We start from the raw sequence: 23,145 nt of genomic DNA, 5'->3' as shown, positions 1-23,145 counted from the left end.
AAAGTGTAAAATTTTAAAAATATGTCATGTTTGTAATGAACTGTCCTGGAGCAGGCCCTTAAACTCTGGAAAATTTTACTAGAAAAGTTTAAGAACTAAGTTAAGTAGTCAAAAGACACGCGCTTTGTGCCATCGATTTTTCCTACTCCATTATCTTATTTACTTTTCCTGTTCATTTACAACTAGGTTTCAGATGGGAAACTCTAGACAAGGCTGAGTAACTGACAGCTGAGATGGTAATTTATTTTACCTTTACAATAACATTCACGTTTTGAGTTCCGGCATGAATGATTTAATTAAGGTATCAGGAAATGTAGCCTTGCAAGAATGTTTCCATGGTGATCCAGCCACAGCAGAGCCATCCTTCCCATTAACTTGGAAGAGACGGGGGGAGGGCAGAGGAGAGGCAGGCAGAAAAGCAGCTCCCTCATCTTGGCTATGATGAGACCAGACTTCCTACTCCATAAGGGGATGGTGTAGTCCCAGAGGGATACTGCACGAGGCGCCTGGCACGGCTCTGGCACCCTGGTGAGCGCTCATCAGCGTCCTCATCACTCCTGCTGTTAAATGCCCCCATGAGCCAGGCACTCAGAGGTTATGAGGCAACTACGGAAACTGCCTGAAAATCCTGACAAGTAGGTATTACTCACACCTTACCAACAAGGCTTAGAGAGGCTAAGCAATCTGCCCACTGTCACACAGCCCATTGCAGGAGAGTATATGAACCAGGTTCTCTCTGACCCCAAAGCCCAAGACTTTTTATGACAATCTACTCACCACACATGTTCTTAGTGGAGAAAAAGGTCACGTAAACCAAGAAAAGAGAGCATTTTACGAGATTACCGAGGTAAGTAGAGTCCAAAGCAGATAGTTCAAGAAGGGTGAGAGGGAAGAATAACAAACAGCCACTACATCCTTGCCAACTCTGGAGAGAAATAAGGCGACGGAGACAAAGAGAGACGAGACAGCAAGGACACATTAAGTGGAAATGAGGGAGGAGAGAGACTCGATTCTTTGGGACGTCAGGCCAAGAAGAGACTTGGGTTCCGCTGGCCCAGGCGAGGGTGAACTACCGTTATTTCCCTGAAAATAAAACCTAATCGGAAAATAAACCCTAGCATGATTTTTTTCACGATGCTCGTAATATAAGCCCTACATCCAAAATAAGCCCGTTAAAACTGTCAGCCAGACAGACGCATTTAGTATGTCCATTGCAACACACGACAGACGTACACACGAATTATAAAATAATAATAATATACAATTAAATATAAATATTATTGACATTAATACTTAAAATAAATTATAATATAAATTATAATTAAGTATTTGTAAATACCCAAGCAGGTGCCTTTGGACGACAGGTAAATGCCTATGTAAACAGATGAACTTGAGACTTATTGCCAAATGACCAATCGGAGCACAGACACAACGCACGAATAACATGTGCACTTGATAACGAACGGATGTGGTTGTGTCTAATATGAATCTTCATAATTCAATACGTCGTGTGTTGTAACGGACATACTTAATGCACTCATGTGAAATAAAGAGACGTTTTCTGAATTTTGGTGCCTGCAATTTTTCGTCACTTTTGTGTGGACCATCATTATTAACTGTCATCATTTTTGTTGCCACTCCTGTCTCTTAAGTCTTCAACTAACACTTGATTTAATGGTAGGTTTAAAGGGAATAATATTTTGGCCCCCAGACAAGATGAGTGCAAAAAGAAAGAGCTATTCCATCGAGTACAAGAAAGGAATTGTGGAGGACTCCCTTTGGCCACCTCGCAAAAGAGCAAGAATCTTACGGCTTTCTGCAAAAAGAAGTTGGATCTCGGAATGGTCCGAAAATGGCGAGCAGAGTACGATAACCTCAGCCAACAGGAAGACAAGGGAAATGCTAAGAAGCACAAGTGTGGATCAGGTCGGCAACCATTATTTCCTGAGCTGGAAGACATAATCTGTGAAAGGATTGCTGACAGGAGAGCAAAGGCTTTGGTTATGTGCAGGGCTGATAGTCAAGCATTTGCCCTTGCAATGGCACCACAGTTAGAAATATCCCCAGAAGAATTCAAAGCATCACAACATTGGCTGGATGGCTTTCTTCCGCGATATGAACTGTCTCTAAGATCAATAACACTGTTCAAGCTGGAAGATACTGAAGTTATTAAACGTGCACTTGCATTCAAGTCCTTTGTTCATGGCACCAACTTTTCTAAATACCAACTCTCCTACATGATTGCTATAGATGAAACTGCAGTGGTCACAGGCCAAGGATCTCAAATGACAATTGATCAGAGTGGTGCCTCGTCAATCTACATTCCCTCCACTGGTTACGAAAGAGCATGTGTTACCTGTATTTTGGCAATTCGTCTGGATGGAAAGAAAGCCCCACCTCTAATCATCACTAAGGGCAAGAAAGATAAGGTTGAATGTGTTTCAGGCATTTATGTTCTTGAAACCAAAAAAGCCTGGTGCACACAAGCAGGTATAAGGAAGTGGGTCGATTTAATGTTGCCACTTGTTTTGCGAGGTGGCCAGAGAGGTCTGCTAGTCTGGGATTCAGCCAGCACTCACCGCGCTAATGACATGAAGAACTTCTTTGGAGAGAGAAGAACAGATCAAATAATGATTCCTGCAGAAATGACTATCTCCAGACTCTTGATATTGCAATAAACAAGCCATTCAAAGACCATTTGCCCATGGAAATCAATGACTACATTGAAAATAGAAAGGAGAGAAGTCAGCGTGGAAACTTTGTGAAGCCTAGCCTGCAAGAGGTCGTGACTTGGGTGAAGAATTCATGGGATAAAATCACTGACAGCTGTGTTGCCAATGCACTGCCAGCAGGCTACATGGACAAGAAGTGCTCATTTAAGGAGAGCTCTATTGCTGGACATGAGAGATTGGGGCCAATGGTTCTATAGGAAATAGAGTCGCAAGAAATTCAAGCCAGAATTCGGGGTTTGGAGAGTTATGACGATGTTCCAGAAGAACATGACACGACTGTATTTGAATAAATGTAGATTGTTGTACATGAAAAAATAAGACATCCCCTGAAAATAAGCCCTAATGCGTCTTTTGGAGCAAAAATTACTATAAGATCCGGTCTTATTTTCGGGGAAATACAGTAGAAGTCTAAGGTAATTGAACAGCAGTCCTTGAAATGTTCTTTCTGCTACTTACTTTTTGAGAACCTCGATAGTGATTCTTATTATCTCAAGAGGATTTTAAAATGGGGACCTAGATACAACAGGCTAATGACCCAAGTCCATAGGTGAGCTTTAGGGGCCGCTGGAACCTAATACCACATGGAAAGTTTTATGTGCCCATTTTCTTCGGGGAAAAGGCTCCATTTCTCCTATCATATTCTGACTGAAGTCTGAAATCCTAACATAATTTAAAATCACTACCTAGTTATGTTCCTAAGTGAAGGATTAAAAAAACAAAGGCATTAAGCCGGTTAGCTCAGTAGGTTAGAGCGCGGTGCTGGTAGCACCAAGGTTGCTGGTTTGATCTCCACACGGGCCACGGTGAGCTGCGCCCTCCTTAAAAAAAAAGTTAAAGAAAAAAAACCAAAGGCATTAAAAAGTAGCATTCTCAAGTCCTGAAAGATGACTGCCACGGGACCTTTCACCAGAAAGGCCCTTGGAGGGAAGGTGCGAGGGGCAGGAAATGTTTCTCTACACTGAGACACATAACCTTTTCAGGTCAGCTGTGGGCTGACTATGGCACTTGTACTTCCCACTTGACCTTCCAGTTCCAAACTCAAGAAGAATTTTAAAAATCTGTTTCCTTCCCAATGTTTTCCCAGAAGTCCTCACTCTGGAGTGATGGCGATCAAGGCCAGCACACAGTAAGCACATCTATGACAGAAGTGGTTGTAATTGTATTATTATTACTGTTCCACCTCCAGGAGTGTTCAGAGTACTTATTTCACATGTGACACTACTACCAAGCTCTTACTAGAACTATACTTCCATTGAAACCTGGAAAAGGGGAAGTTGGTAGAGTACGAACAAGGAATTTTAAAAGCGAATCCTGTTAAACAGAAAGAAAACGCTATGAATGAAATTAACGATTGGATCAACATAAAGGGAATTCGGGCTATCCTGAGCCATTCCTTTCTCTGGGCCCAGAAATCCTTTGTATTCAGATACGGGAACCCTGGTAGAAACATGCCATCAGCAACAGGACAGGAATAGCAAGACTGTGCCACTAGTAAAAAGCCCAATTGTGTCTGGAGAAAGAGTTAAAATACAGGAAGGTGGGAGGCTCCTTTGTAGGCCAGAGTTAGAGGCAAATGCTGACCACAGGGCTGCTTGCTTTGCTAGTCAACACATGTAATTAAATCAAATCCTCTGAGCTAGTCCTGCTGATACAATGAGGAGACTATACAGAAACATCAAAATTCCTATCCGCCCTCTGGAACGTCAACACTTGGCCTATAAAACTGAATGCAATCATTACTAAGTTGAGAAGGACGCTTTGACTCCTTTTATGTTCTGTACCATATCTAAGGTGTAGGCAGAAATAAAACAAATAAGCCACAAAGCGACTGTTGACAGCAGGAAGATAAAGGACAGCCATGGACATAAGGGATTTCCATTCAGTTATCATTGGTCAGGTTGTTTCCAGATGTCAACTTCCAGGTGCTGTGTTTTTACAGTGATAAAAATGGAATTTAGGAAGTAGGCATTAAAGGCAGTTACAGGTTGGAAAAACATGAAGTGGGATAGTTTTGAAATGAATTATTTGTTGAACTAAAAATTACCTTAACCAATGTCAATTTCTTAAGTTTTGATACTGTACACAGTTAGATAAGATGTCATTGGGGGGTGTTACTTGGTGAAGGGGTCGTGGGACTCTGGGTACTATTTCTGCAAAATCTTGTGAATCTATAATTATTACAAAATAAAGAGTTAAAAAAAGTCCCTTGACGTGCTTTAAAGTATGAGGTTGGTGCAAAAGTAATCGCGGATTTTGCAATTATTTTTAACCTTTTAAACTGCAATTACTTTTGCACCAACCTAATACATACTGTACTGTATTGGAGACCACGGCTTCTGTGATTCCTCTTACATAATAACAAGCTATAATTAAACTAAACCATTTGAAGAGGCAAAAGGAATTGTGGGCACTGGGAAAAAAAGCTGTATTTAGGAAATGAGGACTCACATATTGGTACAACCTTTCTGTACTTAAAAATCAAAAATATAAAACAGATATACCCCTTGACCCACGGACTCCACTTCCAGAAACGTAACTCACAAAAAGAAGAAGACATCGGCTATTTAAGGAACTATTCAAAGAAACAGAAAAACAGAAAGGAAGAGAACAGCTTATTTACCCCCATCAGAGGGAAAGGGGAGTATAGGAAATTCAGAGCTTTCACATTCCTGACTTTCCAAAAAAGTAAAATAAGAAAAATACAAGGTCATGTATAATATGTGCATTGAAAATTAATGTTTCAACAATAACAAAAAAAAAATTTTCATTTAAATATGCAAGAACATTACTTTGAATGCCCATGTACTTTCTGCAGAAAAACTTGTTTCATGCAAATGAAATACAAACCTGTGCTTTGATGATTTGCTAAATATATTATATTTTCTTTATTTTTTGGCAAATCTCCATATAGCAATACCTAAAAGATAAAACAAAAAGAAACATGACTTTGACATTTTAAAGCATGTACCACTGTTAACAAAGTAGGACAGTGTCAAAAAATTGACCAACACCTGATGTCATGAATATTCCAACCACGATTAACCCAAACTAGGTTTCTCTTAGAAGTCTCAGAGAGCATAAATGATGCATGTTTATAAAGTAGTTACCTGGAGAGCAGGTTAATGGTCATAGAGAATGACCAATATTCTCGTGAGAAAAACGTATTTACTGACTGCTGAAATTGACTGATATGAGCTACATCTTCTTTCAGAGCCTAAAGTGTAATGGAAGAGACAGATGTGTACCATAACTGTCATGAGACATAATGCAAATATTATAAAACTGCAGTACATTTTATTGTCAAGAACTGTCCTTGCCGAGCAGAAGTCCTACTCATTAGGTGTGATTTCAGCAGGTGAGATGAAGGGAGAACGCTCATGGAGAGATCGACAATGAAATGGAGGTGGCAGTGCCTGAGGCCTTTGGGGTACACTTAGCAGCGCCCCAATCAGACACAGGCTGCCGGCAGAGGGGGCCTGGGCGAAGAGGCCAGCAGGGAGACCCGAATCAGAATATAAACAGTCTTCTGAAGAGCAAGCTCAAGGTGAAGACTTTGTATGTTACAGGGAAACGTGTCCCATGGTCAGGACTCTTCTATCCCTATAAAGAATGGACTAGAGGGAATGCTGGATAAGGGTGACTTCTAGGAAAAGGTGGGTGCAAGAAGGAAGGGGTACATGGTAGCCTTCAACTCTGAGAGTCAAGTTTCAGTTCTTAAACTGGGTGCTGGGTACATAAGTGTTCATTACAGGAGTCTTTCTGCAGTTTTGTGTGTCTTAAATATTGCATAATAAATTATTTAAAGAAAGGAGAAGTACATTTTTAAAGACTTCAAAGGACAGGACTGCTAACAGTGGTATTTTTTTGTTCAGGGTATTTTGGTTTCTGTAGCTTATCATTACAGATTACGCAAGATTATGAATTAGCTAAGACTTTCTAGATCCATCTTTTAGATGCCCAGAGATTATCTTTTGTTCATGACACTACTCATTTACATCTTAACAACAGAAGAAAGAGAAGGACATTAACCTAACATTTCTGTAGAGAAATGGAGCTAGATGACAAAGTTCTGGAAGCCAGGAACTCAGGCTAAGGTCTCGATTGTCTTCCTTAGAAAACTGTGCAGTGCTATGCATATAATATGTGTTCACATAGTTGCTCGATGTTTTATTAAGTTTATAGGTGCCCCAAACCCGCAGAAACAAAAACAAACATGACCACAAACCAACAGCCAATCTACACAGGGAGAAGTGGCATTCTGGCTGTGAGCCAAAGCTGCTTCCCGACTGCTGGTGTGACACACTGGTGTCAGGTACTGTAGCCACAGGGCAGGGGACTTCTGGCTTACCTTCTTGGGTAGGATGTCACATGTAAGGCTGTGGTGTGACTGATTTAGCCTGAGCACCACTGTGGAGATCTGTGCCCCAAGGGGAAGGCAGCACCAGAACCATCCAAGAAGAGCCCCCCCCAGCCTCCCCCGTCCCTTCTTGCTCTCAGCCCGATTAAGAGACGGCCTGGCTGCAGCCTTTGAAGGTAAATGACAAACATGCGATTAAAAGGCATTTCAGTTTGATTGTGGTGGTCATTTCACAGTGTATTCATATATCAAAATATTACGACGCACACCTTAAATACATACGATTTTGTATTTGTTAAAATAACATGTTTTTAAATAATAGGCATTTTTCACAGGGTTATAGTACCAATCATAGAAAACATAGCACTGTAAATTTTATCTTCCATTAAACTAAATACCGTGTTTCCCCAAAAATAAGACCTAGCCGGACAATCAGCTCTAATGCATCTTTGGAGCAAAAATTAATATAAGACCCGGTCTTATTTTACTATAATACAAGACCAGGTATAATATAATGTAATATAATATAATATAGTATAATATAATATAATATAATACCGGGTCTTACATAAGACCGGGTATAATGTAAGACTGAATATAATATAATAATACAATATAATATAATACCGGGTCTTATATAAGACTGGGTCTTATATTAATTTTTGCTCCAAAAGATTCATCAGAGCTGACTGTCCGGCTAGGCCTTATTTTGGGGGAAATACGGTATATCCCATTTTTAAATAAAACGAGATGGTGAAGGCAGAAAGGAAACCACCAACATAAGCATGACCATCTACTGTCATGATAAACACTTTCCCGTCGTGAATACACTCACTGTATACGAAATGCGCTCTCTGGGCCCAACCCCCCAACCTGACCGTTAAGGAGGCCGCGGGCGCCTTATTCAGGACCCATGGTCAGTTCACGGCACCACCAGCTGAAAATGACCCTACGGCTCCACTCTTTGGGCATAGTCTATTTACTATACCCTGTTGGTCTTGAAATGCTACACTTTATTTTGTTTGTGGACACAAACCTGAACTGAAAGCTTGGCAGGAGAAGCCCTCTCTGCACGCCCTGTAAGGCTGGCTCATTTCCCCTACCACTGAATGGCATCCAAAGGCCTGGCATTTTCAATGTGCTATTCGATTAGCTTAACAGAGTGAAACATGCTTAGTATTTAATGGTATTTAGAGAAAGCAACATAAGTAATGAATTCAGTTGGGCAAAACAGGTGAGCCAGATGTCATAGGTGTCAGCTGATTTCATGGCTGGCAGGGGAGCTGGGGAGAAGAGCCCCACTCTGAGCATCCTGACCCCCAGATGCCCAGTGGAGCCTCCCAGCCAGCTGGTGCATGAGATCAGACCCAGCCAAGCCCCGTGGGGAGCGTGGGGCAGGCCAGGCTGCTCAGGGAGAGACAGGACCTGCCTACACAAGAGTCCAGTCGGGGAGGAGGCATCTACCAAGGGTGGGGGGGGGTCTGCTGTGTCTGCTGTGGTGACACCACAGGTTTCGTTAAAAACAAACTGCTTATTCAAACATGATCATGCAACAATTCGAAATGCTGAGCAAGGATGAGAAACATCTCACTGGCCAATAGACTGTTTTAATTCTCTCACTATATGAAATGCAAACGTTTCATTTTCAGGAAGGGTAAACTGTAACTTCAGTAGACTGCGATACAGAAAGATTCTGTCACACAGCCTCGTTTCCATTTGGTCAGTCGACTGTTGCCAGCTGTCTGGACGGGGACAGGTGCATTTACAGAACTGGCTGTGCAGGAAGGAGCCTTCTGTGCAAGCAGCTTGGATTTGAAGCCCAGTCCATCACCTTACTAGCTACGTGAACTTGAGCAAGAGTACCTGACCTCCCCACACCTATTTCTTTACCTGTAACAGGAATATGCTACCGTGTTTCCCCGAAAATAAGACGTAGCCGGACAATCAGCTCTCATGCATCTTTTGGAGCAAAAATTAATATAAGACCCGGTCTTATTTTAATATAAGACATATAAGACCGGGTCTTAATATAACATAACATAATATATACTAATTTTTGCTCCAAAAGACACATTAGAGCTGATTGTCTGGCTAGGTCTTATTTTCGGGGAAACAGGGTAACAGTAACTACTGTTTGTGGGGTTGTGGTAAAATAAATGCAACTATACATATAAGCTACTTCACACAATGCCTTGAACATAGTAATAAAAAAAAAATGTGAACTGTTATTATCATCATCCAATTGTGAAATTTTTTATTCAACACTGTGTTAAGTGCTTAATGAACAAGAAAAGCAGCTATGTAGTCTATCTTCCTAACAGAAAAGTCTCTCATAATGCGACAAAAAAATTCAGTTTGAATAAGATTTCATGTATAATTCATAATCTAATTATGACATTTATAATCATTTGAAATGTATTTTTAAACGTATTTTTATGTGAATGAAATGTATCACCCATTAACCAGCACAAGGTTTCTATTGCAATGCATACAAAGACTATGGGCTTTTTCTGCCCAATGCGAAAAATTTTATTGAGTAGGAAAGTTATGACCCTTTAAAACAAGATAAAAATATAAACATAGTCATTTGTCTAACAATCAGTATGCAATACGACCATGCAACATTTATAAGGTGTGATCCAAAGACACAGTGAATGTTTAAATGTAAAAGTATTTATTATAATATAAGACACGTTGCCATTAATCCCCCTCAAAATACTCCCCCTCACTTCGAACACACTTATACCATCGTTCTTTCCACTTTCTGAAGCAGCTCTGGAAGTTCCTCTTTCATGAGTGTCTTTACTTTATCCTCCATCATGACAACGCTCCATGTCACACATCGTTTCTGGTACGGCAATTTCTGGTAGATAAAAACATTACAGTGTGTCCGCATCCACCTTATTCACTGGACCTGGCACCGTGCGACTTCTGGCTCTTCCCCAAAGTCAAAATGACCATGAAAGGTAAATGTTTTGAATCGATTCAGGACATTGAGGCAGCCACGACAGTGCAACTAAAGACACTCATGAAAGAGGACTTCCAGAACTGCCTCAGAAAGTGGCATGAACAACAGGGTAAATATGTTCAAAGCGAGGGGGGGATATTTTGAGGGGGATTAATGGCAGTGTGTCTTTTACTGTAATACATTTCTGTTTAAACATTCACTGTATATTTTGATGACACCTCGTAAACGGAACCTCACAAATCACAAAGCTTTCTTACTCATTTATCACGTGTGTCTCTGGGCGTTATCTGTACTTTAAGGGTGTGCTTTTTCTGAGCATCTATGAGATACCAGTCACTGAACTAGGAACTCACATGGACTATCTCAGTGAGTCTCCAAGTTAACAGGAAAGTATTCCCCTCAAGGATGAGAACAGGAGTTGAGAAGCTGACATACAGTGTGACAGAAAACTAGGAATCACATCCAGGTTTCTCCCACCAAGACCCAAAAATCTTTCGAATGTAACAAATCTATTCTCTGCGAAAATTCCAAATACAAAATGTCAAATGAGAAGGCTTCTCATACATTAGAAACGTATATAATTTTTTTCACATTGAATATTCACCAAAAGGAAAAAAACTTGTCATAAAAAATGAAAAACTGACATAAAAAAACCTCCCTACAGAAATACAAATTAAGAACGGGAGCAAAGCAACACACAGCGCAGGGAGCTGGCACTCGGCTCCTGCATCTAACGTGGGGAAGCGTCTGCTGAGGTGCGCACACCTCCCACCCAGCTGAGTGACCCCTGCTTATCAGCTCCATCACTCCCCTGTTTCCTCAGCTCTGTTCATTTTGTTTTGTAACCTCATAATACAGTTTCATCTTTAAACTAACTTCTTTCTACAATGCTAAAGGGTGTGTTGAGGGTGGAGACCATTTCATGAAGCTAAAGCACTAGCGCCCAGCATGTGGTTAGCACTTAATACAATCCCCTCTCCAGGTATCACCCCTAACCCCCATTTCTTTATGCTGCTGGAACTCCCACACGGAGATAGGGCAGAGCTATCTTCCAAATGTCACTCACACTATACACACAGCCGGCCAGCCCCCTAATATCCCCAAGCGACTGTTGCTTATTTGGGGTGTTCATTGCCAGTTCCAACGAGAAACAGAAGAAACAATAACCTGAGAGAACTGCATGGGTTCAAAAATTGCAAAAAGTACAAGTTTTTATTGGCAAGTAAACAAAGGTTTCTCTGTATTGCTGGCTGCTGCAGAATTCCCTCCCTTTTATAAGGTCTCTGCCCTTATTCCTTCTCAGTCTTACTTCTGAGGATGGAGGTCATGTCTCTTCCTTCATCTAAGTAAAGAATGCAATTGGACTCACTACACCTGTAGATCCTGTTAGATCAAAACTTGTCAACTAGCAAGGCCAGTCATTCAAAAACCCTCCCCCTTACAGGCGAGATTCATGTACATTTGCACAGGAACACAGACCAATATCCCCTGTGGACGGCTCTGCCCTTTTGCTACAAGAAAAAAAAATCACCAAGTAATTCTCCCCCGTATTGCCACCTCCCAGGGGTTACAATCTCGTAGCGGGGACAATACGTACATTAAAATATGCTGATGTAATGTCAGTGTCACATATAACTGGTCCTGACACTGAGATGGGGCGAGACGATGACAGATGAGGACCGCCGGGGGCTTGGATTGCAGGAAGGACGCACAGAAGAGCAGTCCACAGGCATGTCGGTGAGTGCTGGTCATTTGGGGGTTCTGCAGAGGAAGCCGCACGTGGGCCAGTGAGACCCATAAATGGAAAAGCTAGCCAGGGCAGAATGTAGGAGTTTGGATTTTATTTGGTTATCAGTTGAGAACCTCTTTTTCCTAAACAAGCCATGCTACTTCCTCCTGTTTCAAGAGTCCAAGCAGCTCTTAACGATTGATACTGCCTTCCTGAATATCCCAAGCAAAGTCACTTTGTCTTTGTTTCACAAAGCTAATAAACACAAACACTCCAATTTCAATATTCTCTTCTACAGTAATCATCCAGGTTTTTCCTAGTAGAAATACACTGAGAGAGGGGGATCTCATTTCAACCAGTATCACCTCACCACCAGCGAAGCAGCTTCAGAAAATGCACCCTGACGCCAGATGGCGTTGAGCTGAGTCCTGGCTTGACCGCTACAAACGTGAGCTATGTAGGCCTTCATTCAGTCATCTGTAAAATGGGAAGCATGGGGCTCCCTTGTGGAAATGACCTACATAACAGAACAGTACTTGGCACAGTCAGCACTCGCTAAATGTTAACTTTGTTACTCCTGCCATCCTCTCCCTTTCCCTACACAGCCAGTCACAAAGCCCTACCAGCCACCTCTCAGGTAGACCTGGGATTCTGCCTTCTCTCCACGTCCACTCAGACCAGGGCTTTCCCTGGATTAGAAGACCTCCCAAACCGGTTCTTCAGAGCTGGCAAGTAGCACTCACTTACGGAGCTTCCCAACCCGCACTCTCCCCACTAAGCTAACAATCTGACAAGCACAGTGCACCTTAATTTTCTTGTTGTGTCCTGTTGCACTAGATGTGAGCTCCCTAAGGGCACGGACCTTGTCCATGTTTTTCTTCACTGTATCCTGCAGTGTCCAGCAAAGGGACTAGAACGAGACGCACACTCCCACACTGAATGAATGAATGAATGAATGAATGAGGAGCAGGTTCTAGGGATTCCTTAGTGAGAAGTTACTACTTAGTTTTGGATTGTTTATTAATATCAACTTGTTTGAGAAACCATAGTAAAATTCCATTTAAGAAGAATCAACTCTCAGTTTATTCAGCTTAACAAAATCAGACAAATTTAAGAGCGAGAGAAGGAAAGTAAATTATGTAGAGTCATGTTTTCCGTTGCTTTCCATCATAATAGCATAAGTGTCACATAGGTATGTTTAGTGCTACTATAAAACCCATCCAAAAAGTTAATTTAATGGAGAAGGAGTCTTCCCACAATTCACACATTTATTTAAAAGCTCTTGGAAAAAACCTAAAGTGACACCAAATTGTTGCATACCTGGAAAAGGTGTATGTAGGGAGGGGAACTTTAACTTTCTCAAGATATTTTGGCAGTGTTTCAATGTTTTATTGCAGCTGTGATTTAAAATGGAAAAATAAGACATTAAAAAATCTTACAAAACCGCAACCCCCCAAAACTGGTTTCCTCACAGTCCAGGACTTACATTTACAGAAAGTGTAAAAAAGTTCTAATTACATTTCTCTAGGATTTTCTTGTAAGTCTATTCCCCAGCCAGATTTAAGTTGTGGCTAGTCTGAAATAGTATTTAATTGGGAAACGTGTGATTTTCTGTCATAGGCTAGTGTCATCCTACTTAAGCAAACATAGAGGCAAACCCAAATCTGCCCGCTCTGTGACCCCCAGCTAAACTGAAGGACACAGCTAAAATCTTTTAGAAATCTTCACATGGATGATACATAAGCAGAGAAAAAGAAAATTATAAACGACAAGTTATATTCTCTTAGGACTACTGACATTGGAGAAGGCTCTGGGCAACATATGAGCAGAAATGCGGAGAATCCAGACATGATAAAAAGGGGTTGGTTGGACTAGTAAGGTCCTTTCTCCAAAATTAAATAAACATGTTTTGTTCTAATAGGTTAGCTGCCTTTACAGCAAGAAACACAATACAAATTTAACCCATTAAGAGTTTAGGACCATTTTTGAGGAAACAGTGTGACAGAAAGAACCGGTCATAAATGATCTCTAGATATGAAGGCCTTGACTGTTTCTGAGAACTTGAAATGCTGTTTCAATTAAAAGTATGAATTATTAAAGAGTGTGCTAACTGAACAGATTATGTAAACATCAAAATTTTACAGACTTAAATTCTGTATCTCGCTTCCAGTATTTTTTGAACTATTTCACACTTGAAGCAGGTCAGTTGAGAAACTAATTTATGTCATATTTCGCATTTTATTGTTATAATATATCACGTTAGTATTTGAGGAAGAGAGAATTAGCAGACAGAGTGATTAGTGTAAAATATATTTTAAAGTAAATTTCAACTGATTGAAGCAGGAAGAAAATGGTGACTAAAATATTTATTAGGTTCAAGCATCATAATCACTAGATATTTTTGGCCTGCAACAACCAATGATCAATTTTAGTATATTCCACAGGAAATAGGGGAAAGAGTAGAACGTTTTTTTAAAGTAAAGAGAAAGGAATTCTGACATTAAGAAAAAATTATATTAACTTTTACCAGCTTCCAAAACAACACATAAAAAGATTTTTTCATGATCTATCATCACTATTACAATTATTGTTCATGCAGTGATATAATTTAGGCTAGAATTCTAGGACAGAAACTATGATCAATCTGTTTTCACCTCAACTAGAGGTTATAGTAAGCAACTCGCCTCCACTCCTACCCGAGTCCTAACCACTTTCTCTACCAGCACTCTCCACTTTCTTTCTAACTTCCGACAAGTTTTTCCTAAATTCCAGCTCCAAGATAGACATGCGGCGTCTTCTGGAGTCTCCAAGCACCCCACATTCAAGTTATTTCTTACTCTACGGGTTTTACTGTGGTGAACATAACCAAATGTCAGTGTATTCACCATACTGCATAAATTAATTCTTAGTTTGGAAGTTATAGGACCTCTTATTTATCAGGGCTTTTTTTTTTTTTTATGGTAAGCTATCACAAGATGATAATATAAAAATCAAGAATTAACACCAACACACGAACAAGTCATTGGTTATTATACAGAATGAAGATTGGTTCTGAAAATAAGATACTCAAATGCTCTATTTGAGGAATATGTGAAAGTCAATTTGAAAATTAGAAAGTAAAAGCTTATGGGAAATTATTTTAAAAGTAACCTTAGCATATAGAACCAAGCTCCCTTTACTCTAGTATGTTAAAGAAAGCAGAGACCAACATTCTTTAATATAAAGAAATAAGGCAAAGTTAAAACTAAGAACAACAAGACATTGACCAGGCAGAATCCAGGAGCTGTTACTGCAGTGGTTTGAATGATGACCCCAAAACGATGTGCCCATGTCCTAAGCGCAGAATTGGGAACGGGACCTTATTTTGAAAAGGGTCTTTGTGGATGAAGTTAAGGATGTTGAATTGGGGACACCACCCTGAGTTAGCTGGGTAAGCCCTACACCCAATGACAAGCGTTCTTATAAAAGAAAGGCAGAGGGAAAAGAAATGTAAGATAGATAGAAAGACGGTGGCAGGGAGACCACAGAGGCAGAGATTGGAATGATGCAGCCACCAGAAGCTGAAAGAGACAAAGAAAGGATTCTTCTCTAGAGCCTCCAGAAGGGGTGAAGGCCAGCAAATACCTTGATTTCCGACACTGAGCCTCCAGAACTGGAGAGCACAATTTCTATTGTTTTAAACCACTGAACTTGAGGTGCTTTGTCATGGCAGCCAGCGGACTGTAATACAGTTACTTGAATCAGTGCTCTCCCAACAGTAAAGAGGCGTGAATCTCAGCGGATCTCAAATTAAGAGAGCTACATCAAACTCAAAATCCTTATTGCTTATTCCACAGGAATAAATGGTGAAGAAGGTACCCCGTTGAGTTTCAGTACTAACGAGATTCTAGAAGAACCTAAAAAGACAAGTGATAAACAGTAATTTTAGCAATAGTTATTGAAATGTGTTCCTGTCTCAAAGCTGCATATGAAAATAAAGTAGTGAAATTAGGAAAGAGCAGATTTTACCTAGAATCCAAAGGGACATCCAAGTGCACTTGTTGGGAGCAGGTTTGCCTGCCAAGCACAGATCATGAACTTGATGGACCTACTTGTGTTCAGCTTAAAAATTCAATGCATAAGGAAATACCCTGTCTCACAACTATTCTGAACCATTTCTTTTATAAACCTAGAATTTAAAAGCATTAAAATGCCATTTAAAAAAAAATTGTAATTTGAAAATAAGCCTGCGATGAATATAATTTAACTGTGAACTTCCTTTCATTCAAAAATGTATGTCCTCTCAAATTACTAAAACTTCTTCAGAAGGAAGTCGACATTATTTTATACAGAACAAACAAGAGCATCATCCCTTGCCTTGCAATGAAAGCTGATAAACTATTTAATTTTTAAAAAGTCCCCTAGCAAAATAAGAAAAAGGAGCTAAACTTTTAATAGAAACTTTGAAATGACAAAGTCACTGAAGAAAACTATTAAGAAAAAACTAAGATTAAGGTGGTATGTCCATTCCTATAAATCTTTTTCTTTTGGGTTTATATTTGAAAATACGACTTTTCCTTTGATTTTATCTTAAAGGAAACCATTAGAAATACTGGAAGGTAGCCTTATCTACGTAAGAATTCCAGATCACAGAAAAATACCTCCCAAAATGCCCTGCTCTCTGCTACTAACCAGCAAATAATGCCTTGCCTCCTAAATAATGCATGGACAAGAAACTCTGGGGTCTACGTTTTTTATTAAGTGTTCATACCTGCGTTTGACGATCCGTGGGCAATCAGTTCCAGGGTTCCTAACAAACTTCATTAAGGGACCCACATTCATAAAAGGATGTCTGATGGCCCTCACGTATAATTCAAAATATTATCTAATGTGGGTCCCACTGATAAAGTTTGTTAGGAATCCTAGAACTGATTGCCCAATCATCAAAAGATTACATTTTTTTAAAATCATGTGCTGAGAACTCAAAAGTAAATTGAAATCTATACTGAACCAGGGTATAGAGTAACACACACAATTTCAGAAACAATGTGAAATTTTACAATCATTTTTTAATATAAGACACTTGGTAAAACAAAGTATTTCAATGCTATATTGTATATTATATCTCACGGAACATGTTATGTTCTTTGAACAAAAATAAAACACCCCAGCACAGGTAGAATTATTTTTCTAAGAGGTAACTGGCTTTGTCATATGTTCTGAGTCTGTATGTTAGCCTTGGCCAGCTGTCAAATGATGAGAAATTAAATACTTAATCATGACAAAACCATACACTGAGACAAAAGTGAAAAGCATAGGGGCAAATGATTGGTTTGCATTTAGTGAAAATTTTAAATGAGGCCCATTTTAAAAGTCAATTATCAGGAAGTCACTTTCTGGAAGGGCGATCTTTCTTTCTCCCCTAGTAACACAGACACTGGTTTAAATGGAGACCTTGGCTTCTCCTAATTCCCTTTCTCCAAATAAACTCCAATTGTGGCAAACTCAAGTCATCAGCGATCAACAGCAGCGCAAAGTCAAAATAGCAGCTGGTTGACAACAGGGTGAAAACAGCTGCTCTAGGCAAAAAAAGGCAACTGCAAAAAGACAAAACAATGCCAACTCATTCCCTCCAGACCATCCCAACCAAGAAAACAGAAAGTAAAGAGGACTAACTAAACATAAGGAATCACCAAGAATCATGCTCTCTTCTCGAATTGGGAAGGAAAGGAACAATTAACAATTGTTATTTTTGTATGAGAACTAAGCAAAGTTAAGAGGCCCTTCTCTTATACTTTTGTGTGTTTTAGAAATTTAATCTACAAATCCAATCTCTATAGAAAAAGAAACAGAGTGTAATCAGACAAAAGATGAGCCACACAGTTAAGCCGAGTCAAAGTTGGCAAGAACTGTATCCATGGTAAGGCTTCTACAGTAACAAACGTACTCATTTCCTCACCCAGCTTTCACTTACACTGGGGGAAGAACGCGAAACAAAGTTGCACTTCTTGTCCAAATAGTAACAATCTGTTTCAAGAGAAGGTCTCCGATTTTTAAAAGCGTACTTGTGAGCTCAAACATGACCACCTTCTTAGCCGAAAGCCAAAAACTGTCAGCTGCCTGCCCTACTTACGTGCCCATCCGCACCTAAGCACTAAGACGGGCACTTACAAAGGGGGCGCGGGGACGGCCGAGCCCACTCGTGGCCCCAGGACAACGTCACTCAGCTTCTCAGTGACCCTGTGCGAAGTGCCAGGACGCGCGGGGCCAAACCCGAAGGTAAGAACGTGAAACGACTTGGAGGTGGGAGGATGGGGTGACGGCACATGTTCCGGGGCAGATCTGCCCCGCAGGGGTAACGACCCTGAAGTACCCGGCGGGGCCGGCGGGGTCCAAGCCGCGAGTGCCGCCCGCGCCCCCGCGGGCCCCGGGGGGAGGGCTCGGCAGGTGCGGCGGCCGGGCGCGGAGCGGGCAGGGCCTCACCTGCACCCCGGTGTAGTTCTCGAAGAAGAAGAGCACCATGCTCTGATACATGCAGTAGAGCCGGTCGTCCACCGCCTGGTAGAAGCGGGCGGGCAGGAAGGCGGAGAGCAGGCGCCAGGCGCCCCAGGCCAGCACGTAGGTGGGCGCCGTGCCCAGCATCACCGCGGCCGGCAGCACGCAGCGCATGGAGTACATGTGGAGCACCAGGGACAGCAGCATCTTCCCGGCTCGGCGCGCGGAAACTTCGCGTCTCCTCCCCACCTGCGCCGCCGCCCCGCCGCCGCACGGCCCGCAGCCGCGGCCAATCACCGGGCCCGGCGCGGCCCTGCCGCCACCCCCTCACCTCCCCGGGCCGCCGGCCGCACCTGCGACGCCCGGCCCGCGCCCGCTCCGGCTTCCGCCCCCAGCCGCATGGGCCGCGCCGACGCCGAGGGCGAGGGGGCAGGCGGGCTGAGGAGCGCGGGGTCCCGAGAGCTCCTAGCGGCCTCGGGGCAAGAGGACGCCGCGGCCCTTTGGGGCTCGGTAGCTCAGGAGCGCTCACACCCCATGACCCTCGCCCGTCACTCTGTGCCCCTGTCGGGGGCGGGGCGCCACATCAACAACAAGCCTTCTGATTGGCCGCCCGTTTCCATAGTTTCCCGTTCGGGGGCGGGGCCCCTCGCAAATAACAAGTCCCCTGGTTGGTCTAGTGCAACAGACGGTTGAGGCGCAACTGCTGCCGGGACGCGCGGACGGCCGTCTGTGCCCTCTGCGCATGCTCCAAAGCTTGTCTTTGCGGTGGACGCGGGAAGAGAAGCGGGGGCTGGTGCGCTGAACGAAGTGGAGGTGGGTGCCAGATGGAGGCGCGGGCCCGCCAGCCGTCTGCCCCTCGGTCGGACTCTGGCACGGTTGGTCTGAGGGAACGCCCCGGGGCGGCCCCAGCGTGCACGCTCTGCGGGTCCCTGGCCCGGCGATGCGCCCTTAAGCCGAGACGTCTCCTTACGCGCTGCACCTCGTGCTCTGCACAAGTGCCATCCGCAGTTAAGAGGACTCACGCTTTCAGCAGGTATTTGTCAAGCTTACGGTGACAAGGCCAACAAAATATGATCGGAGACGTTACAACAGGGAGACATAAGCGCTGTCATCCGCCCACGGCCCCGACTCAGCTGCCAAGGCCAGGCCTAGCGACATGGGTACCGTCCTTCTCAAGATCGCGCCCCCCTCCACCGTCAGCATCTGCCCCGGTCCCCAGCTGGTGCACTGGACCCGGTTCCTTCACGTCACTCGCCACTGGGTGGTCCAGAATCAGGCCCCTTCTGTCTTGCATCTCAATAATTACGATAATTACATGATTATGCATAGCCGGACAGCTTTCCTTTCTACGAGGTTCTTTCCACACTGTTTATTTTATCAGACGTTTTCAAATTCGTTTTTGCTTCACTGCCCCAGGGCCTGGCTCTTTGACTTGTTTCTGATTTTTTCTAAGGAACCTCGTTTTTTGTGTATTATACTTTGCATGTGCACGTAGAATACATAAGGTACCGACAGGGCAGCTGTTTTATTGATGTAAAAACAGATCCAGAGGCTTTCTGGACCCTTTTATTGCAATGTGGTTTAATGTGTAACCCTTTTCAGAGATAGTTGCACTTCAAAAGAATGCCAAGGGCTTTAAGTGAAAAAAAATTATTTTTTCTTAACGTAAGCCGGTTTCCCCCATGTTACTATTAGTCGCCAAGTTGTGAAGTGTTGTGCAATGTCTTGGCACGAAGACACTGAGAACTTAAGTCTCGCTTGTCCCCCACTTACATCGGGACCCTGTCCCGACCTACTTGGTTATTCCCTGTACTCCGCACTGTCCTGTCTGCCTGCCTACAGTCACTGACCCAGCCTCCCTTTCTGTCACTACCGCCTCTTAAGCTGTAATCGGTCCATACCCTCTGCCTTTACTTTCTTACCCTGTAGATTTTTAACCCCTTGCACGCTGACTTCCTTTTCCAGCATTCCACCAAAATGGTTCTTTTTAGAGCACAGCTAACCTAGCCTGCGCTCAGTGACGCTGGGACACGGCAGTGAAGACTGACTCCGTTTCTGCTTACCTGCTGCTCACAGGAGTCGCATGTGCGATGAGTTTTACGAAAAGGAACCATGTGGACATATATAAAGATCGCATTGAGTCTGGAGACAAAGACAGCTGCTCCAGTTGAGTTGGAATTCCTTCCCGTGGCATTTACCAGGAAGCCCCGTTCTCTGGTAACAGTGATATTTGAGATGCAGCTTGAGGGTAGAGTTAGCTAGGTTAGAGCTAGAGGTGAGAGGGAAGGGAGGCACCTTCCCAGTGAGAACAGCATGTCTGAAGGACTGAAGCTACGTGTGCAATATGGTCAAGGCACTGAAAAGGCCCGTGTGCAGCACTGACGGGCCATACATTTTTGTATTTTAATTTAGATGCCCATAAAAGAATGCTGTGTATTTCCCTCACACATTAAGTTAATATCCACAATTATTTCTATCATAAGTTTAGTTACAAAAGTTCTGATGAGTTGTAAATGACATTTTAAAATAAGTGGTTACATAATTTTTTAAATGGACCCCATGAGTTATAAATTCCATAGTGATTTAATACCCACCATCATCCATTTAAAAAATACTTAAGATTTTTACCAATTAGAATTTTACATTGATCCTTTCGTTTTCTCCTTGAACACATTTTCATTCCACTTACACCACGTAATTTATCTTAATGGAGTGGAGTATTGTTTTTGCTTCAAAGTCTTTCAATGATCAGACTAGTTTATCACGGTTTTAAGAGTTGAAATTTTTTCTCGATTGAGCTTATTACTATTGTTAGCAATATATAATTAATATATATCATAAAATCTGACATGTAATTATTGTAAATAAAGGTAAAGTTTTATTTGAAATGCCTGTCTTAGTGGTGCCTTAATTAAAAGAAATTGTCAAATTATCTTTTGGTATCAAGATTATTACACCTTTCTATGTCAATGCAGGACAATGTAGTGAGAAGATTTGGGATGGGTGGGGCCTTTGCGAAATGCAAGCTGGGTCTAGATTTCAGGGAGTCTCACAGGCAGATCAGTTTTAAGAAGGTTAAGCATCTGAAAATTGGGTCCCTTAAAACTCCTCATGGCCACATCCTTTCTTATTTCCGTGTTTCCCTGAAAATAAGACCTACCTGGACCATCAGCTATAATGCGTCCTTTGGAGCAAAACTTAATATTATATTATACCTGGTCTTATATTAAAATAAGACTGGGTTTATATTAATTTTTACCCAAAAGATGCATTAGAGCTGATAGTCCGGCTAGGTCTTATTTTCGGGGAAACACAGTTTCAGCGATACCCAAGGCCTAATTTGAAGATTATGGGAGAGACAGTAAGTGGGACAGGGAAGGAGACAAAGATGATGGGGGTTGAGTCAGGAAGGGAAACCGGTAAGAACCAGATAACAGTGGGACATGGGACATGGAAATGACTAGACTATCCAAAGGTCCTGGGAAGCTACTAAAAGGTTTTAAGGAGGGAAATGACATGATTAAATTTATTTACTTATGTTTTTTTAAGGTTTAGGCAGTGTGGAGAATGGGTTGGAAGCAGTTTGGAGACTGTTGCTAGAGGTAATGGTGGCTTAGCCTTTGATGGTTTATGGAGAGCAAGAAGTGAGTTCACGTGCAGCCTTTCTGGGGGAAAGTTTGGCAGTTCTGACTGAAAATGAACAGATGCCCTTTGGGTCAATAATTCTACTTAAATGAACCTCAGTAGCAGAATGGTTACATAAATACACAGATGACACATGAAATGCTATGCAGCAGTTAAAAAGAAACAAGTAGATCCAAATGTATTGTCACAGATCCCTAAGACAGGTGAAAAAGAGTGCTGGATAGTACATGCAGTTACCCATTTCTGTAAAAAATAAATCAATATATTTGTATACACAAATGTCTAGAAACTACTGACGACGGTGATTATGGGGAGAGGAAGTAAGATCAGATGAGGGTCAACTGGACTTTCTGAATTGTTTGCAGTCTTTACAAAGAAATATTTGACAGATACGTAGTCAGTGCCTGTTGCGTAGCCCACCTATGTAGTGCTGGGTCACAGATGCAGAGTGAGCCCTGAGGTTATGACCCTTGGTCTGTGGTGGGGAGTGGATTTACTAGGATTTACAGGTGATTAAAGATGAATAAAGAGGGCCAGCCCAGTGGCTCAGGTGGCTGGAGTACTGTGCTCCTAATGCCGAGGTCAATGGTTCGATTCCCACATGGGCCAGTGAGCTGCACTCTACAGCTAAGGTGAACAACAGCTCTCCCTGGAGCTGGGCTGCTCTGAGCTGCCGTGTGCTGCCATGAGCGGCTGGCATCCAGCGTGAGTGACCAGCAGCCAGCAAGAGCTGCCGTGAGTGGATGACTGGCGACTTACTACCTGCCTCAGCCGGGGGCAGCGCAAGGCTCATAATACCAGCGTGGGCCAGGGAGCTGTGTCCTAGACAACTAGACTGAGTGTAATGCAGGGTCTCAGCTCCCGCTCCCTGCAGGATATGGTGAGGCCAAAACGCAGGGCATGGTGAGGCCAAAAAGAAACATCCACGGAGCCATGGATGGGGGGTTCATACCCCTATATTCTCACTGGCGGTTGGAGATACAGGAAGCAAACATCCGCCAGTACCCCAACCGGGGTCTTCCTGCACCCCAGTCTCGCCCACGGCCGGGTGAGACACAGGAAGTAGGATCCGCAATCCGCCGTCCACGCTTGCTAACCGCACTTGCTAGCTGCAATCGTCCATCTGCTTCTCTGCCTACCAACCAACCCACTAGCGTAGCCACGGCAGTTACCTTAGTGGCTAATGGCTAACCAGTAGCTGCCGCCTAGCCAGAGCAGATGGCCATCTGATTACAGCTGG

General features: G+C 42.7%; 1 protein-coding gene and 1 long non-coding RNA gene across 3 annotated transcripts in view; one reads left to right on the top strand and one right to left on the bottom strand.

Moving 5' to 3' along the window:
* The window catches only part of AGPAT5 (1-acylglycerol-3-phosphate O-acyltransferase 5), a 53,281-nt gene extending 34,444 nt beyond the window's left edge, over window positions 1-18,837 (bottom strand). The window contains exons 1-2 of one of the 2 annotated variants that reach the window (XM_074329297.1): window positions 18,249-18,837; window positions 5,580-5,649 (exon numbers count right to left, since the gene is read on the bottom strand). In XM_074329297.1, coding sequence (XP_074185398.1) covers window positions 5,580-5,649; window positions 18,249-18,467 — 289 coding nt within the window. In that variant the 5' untranslated portion in view covers window positions 18,468-18,837. The remainder of the gene's footprint in view (window positions 1-5,579; window positions 5,650-18,248) is intronic. The other variant, XM_074329296.1, reaches the window with a different exon arrangement.
* Window positions 17,450-21,192, top strand: LOC141570996 (uncharacterized). Its single transcript, XR_012495419.1, has 2 exons — window positions 17,450-18,044; window positions 18,938-21,192. It is a non-coding gene; the product is annotated as an uncharacterized LOC141570996 (long non-coding RNA).
* Window positions 21,193-23,145: the final 1,953 nt, after the last annotated feature.

The sequence above is a fragment of the Rhinolophus sinicus genome, linkage group LG04 (assembly GCF_036562045.2).
Source record: "Rhinolophus sinicus isolate RSC01 linkage group LG04, ASM3656204v1, whole genome shotgun sequence".
NCBI lineage: Eukaryota > Metazoa > Chordata > Mammalia > Chiroptera > Rhinolophidae > Rhinolophus > Rhinolophus sinicus.
This window is presented reverse-complemented; position numbering and strand designations above follow the sequence as displayed.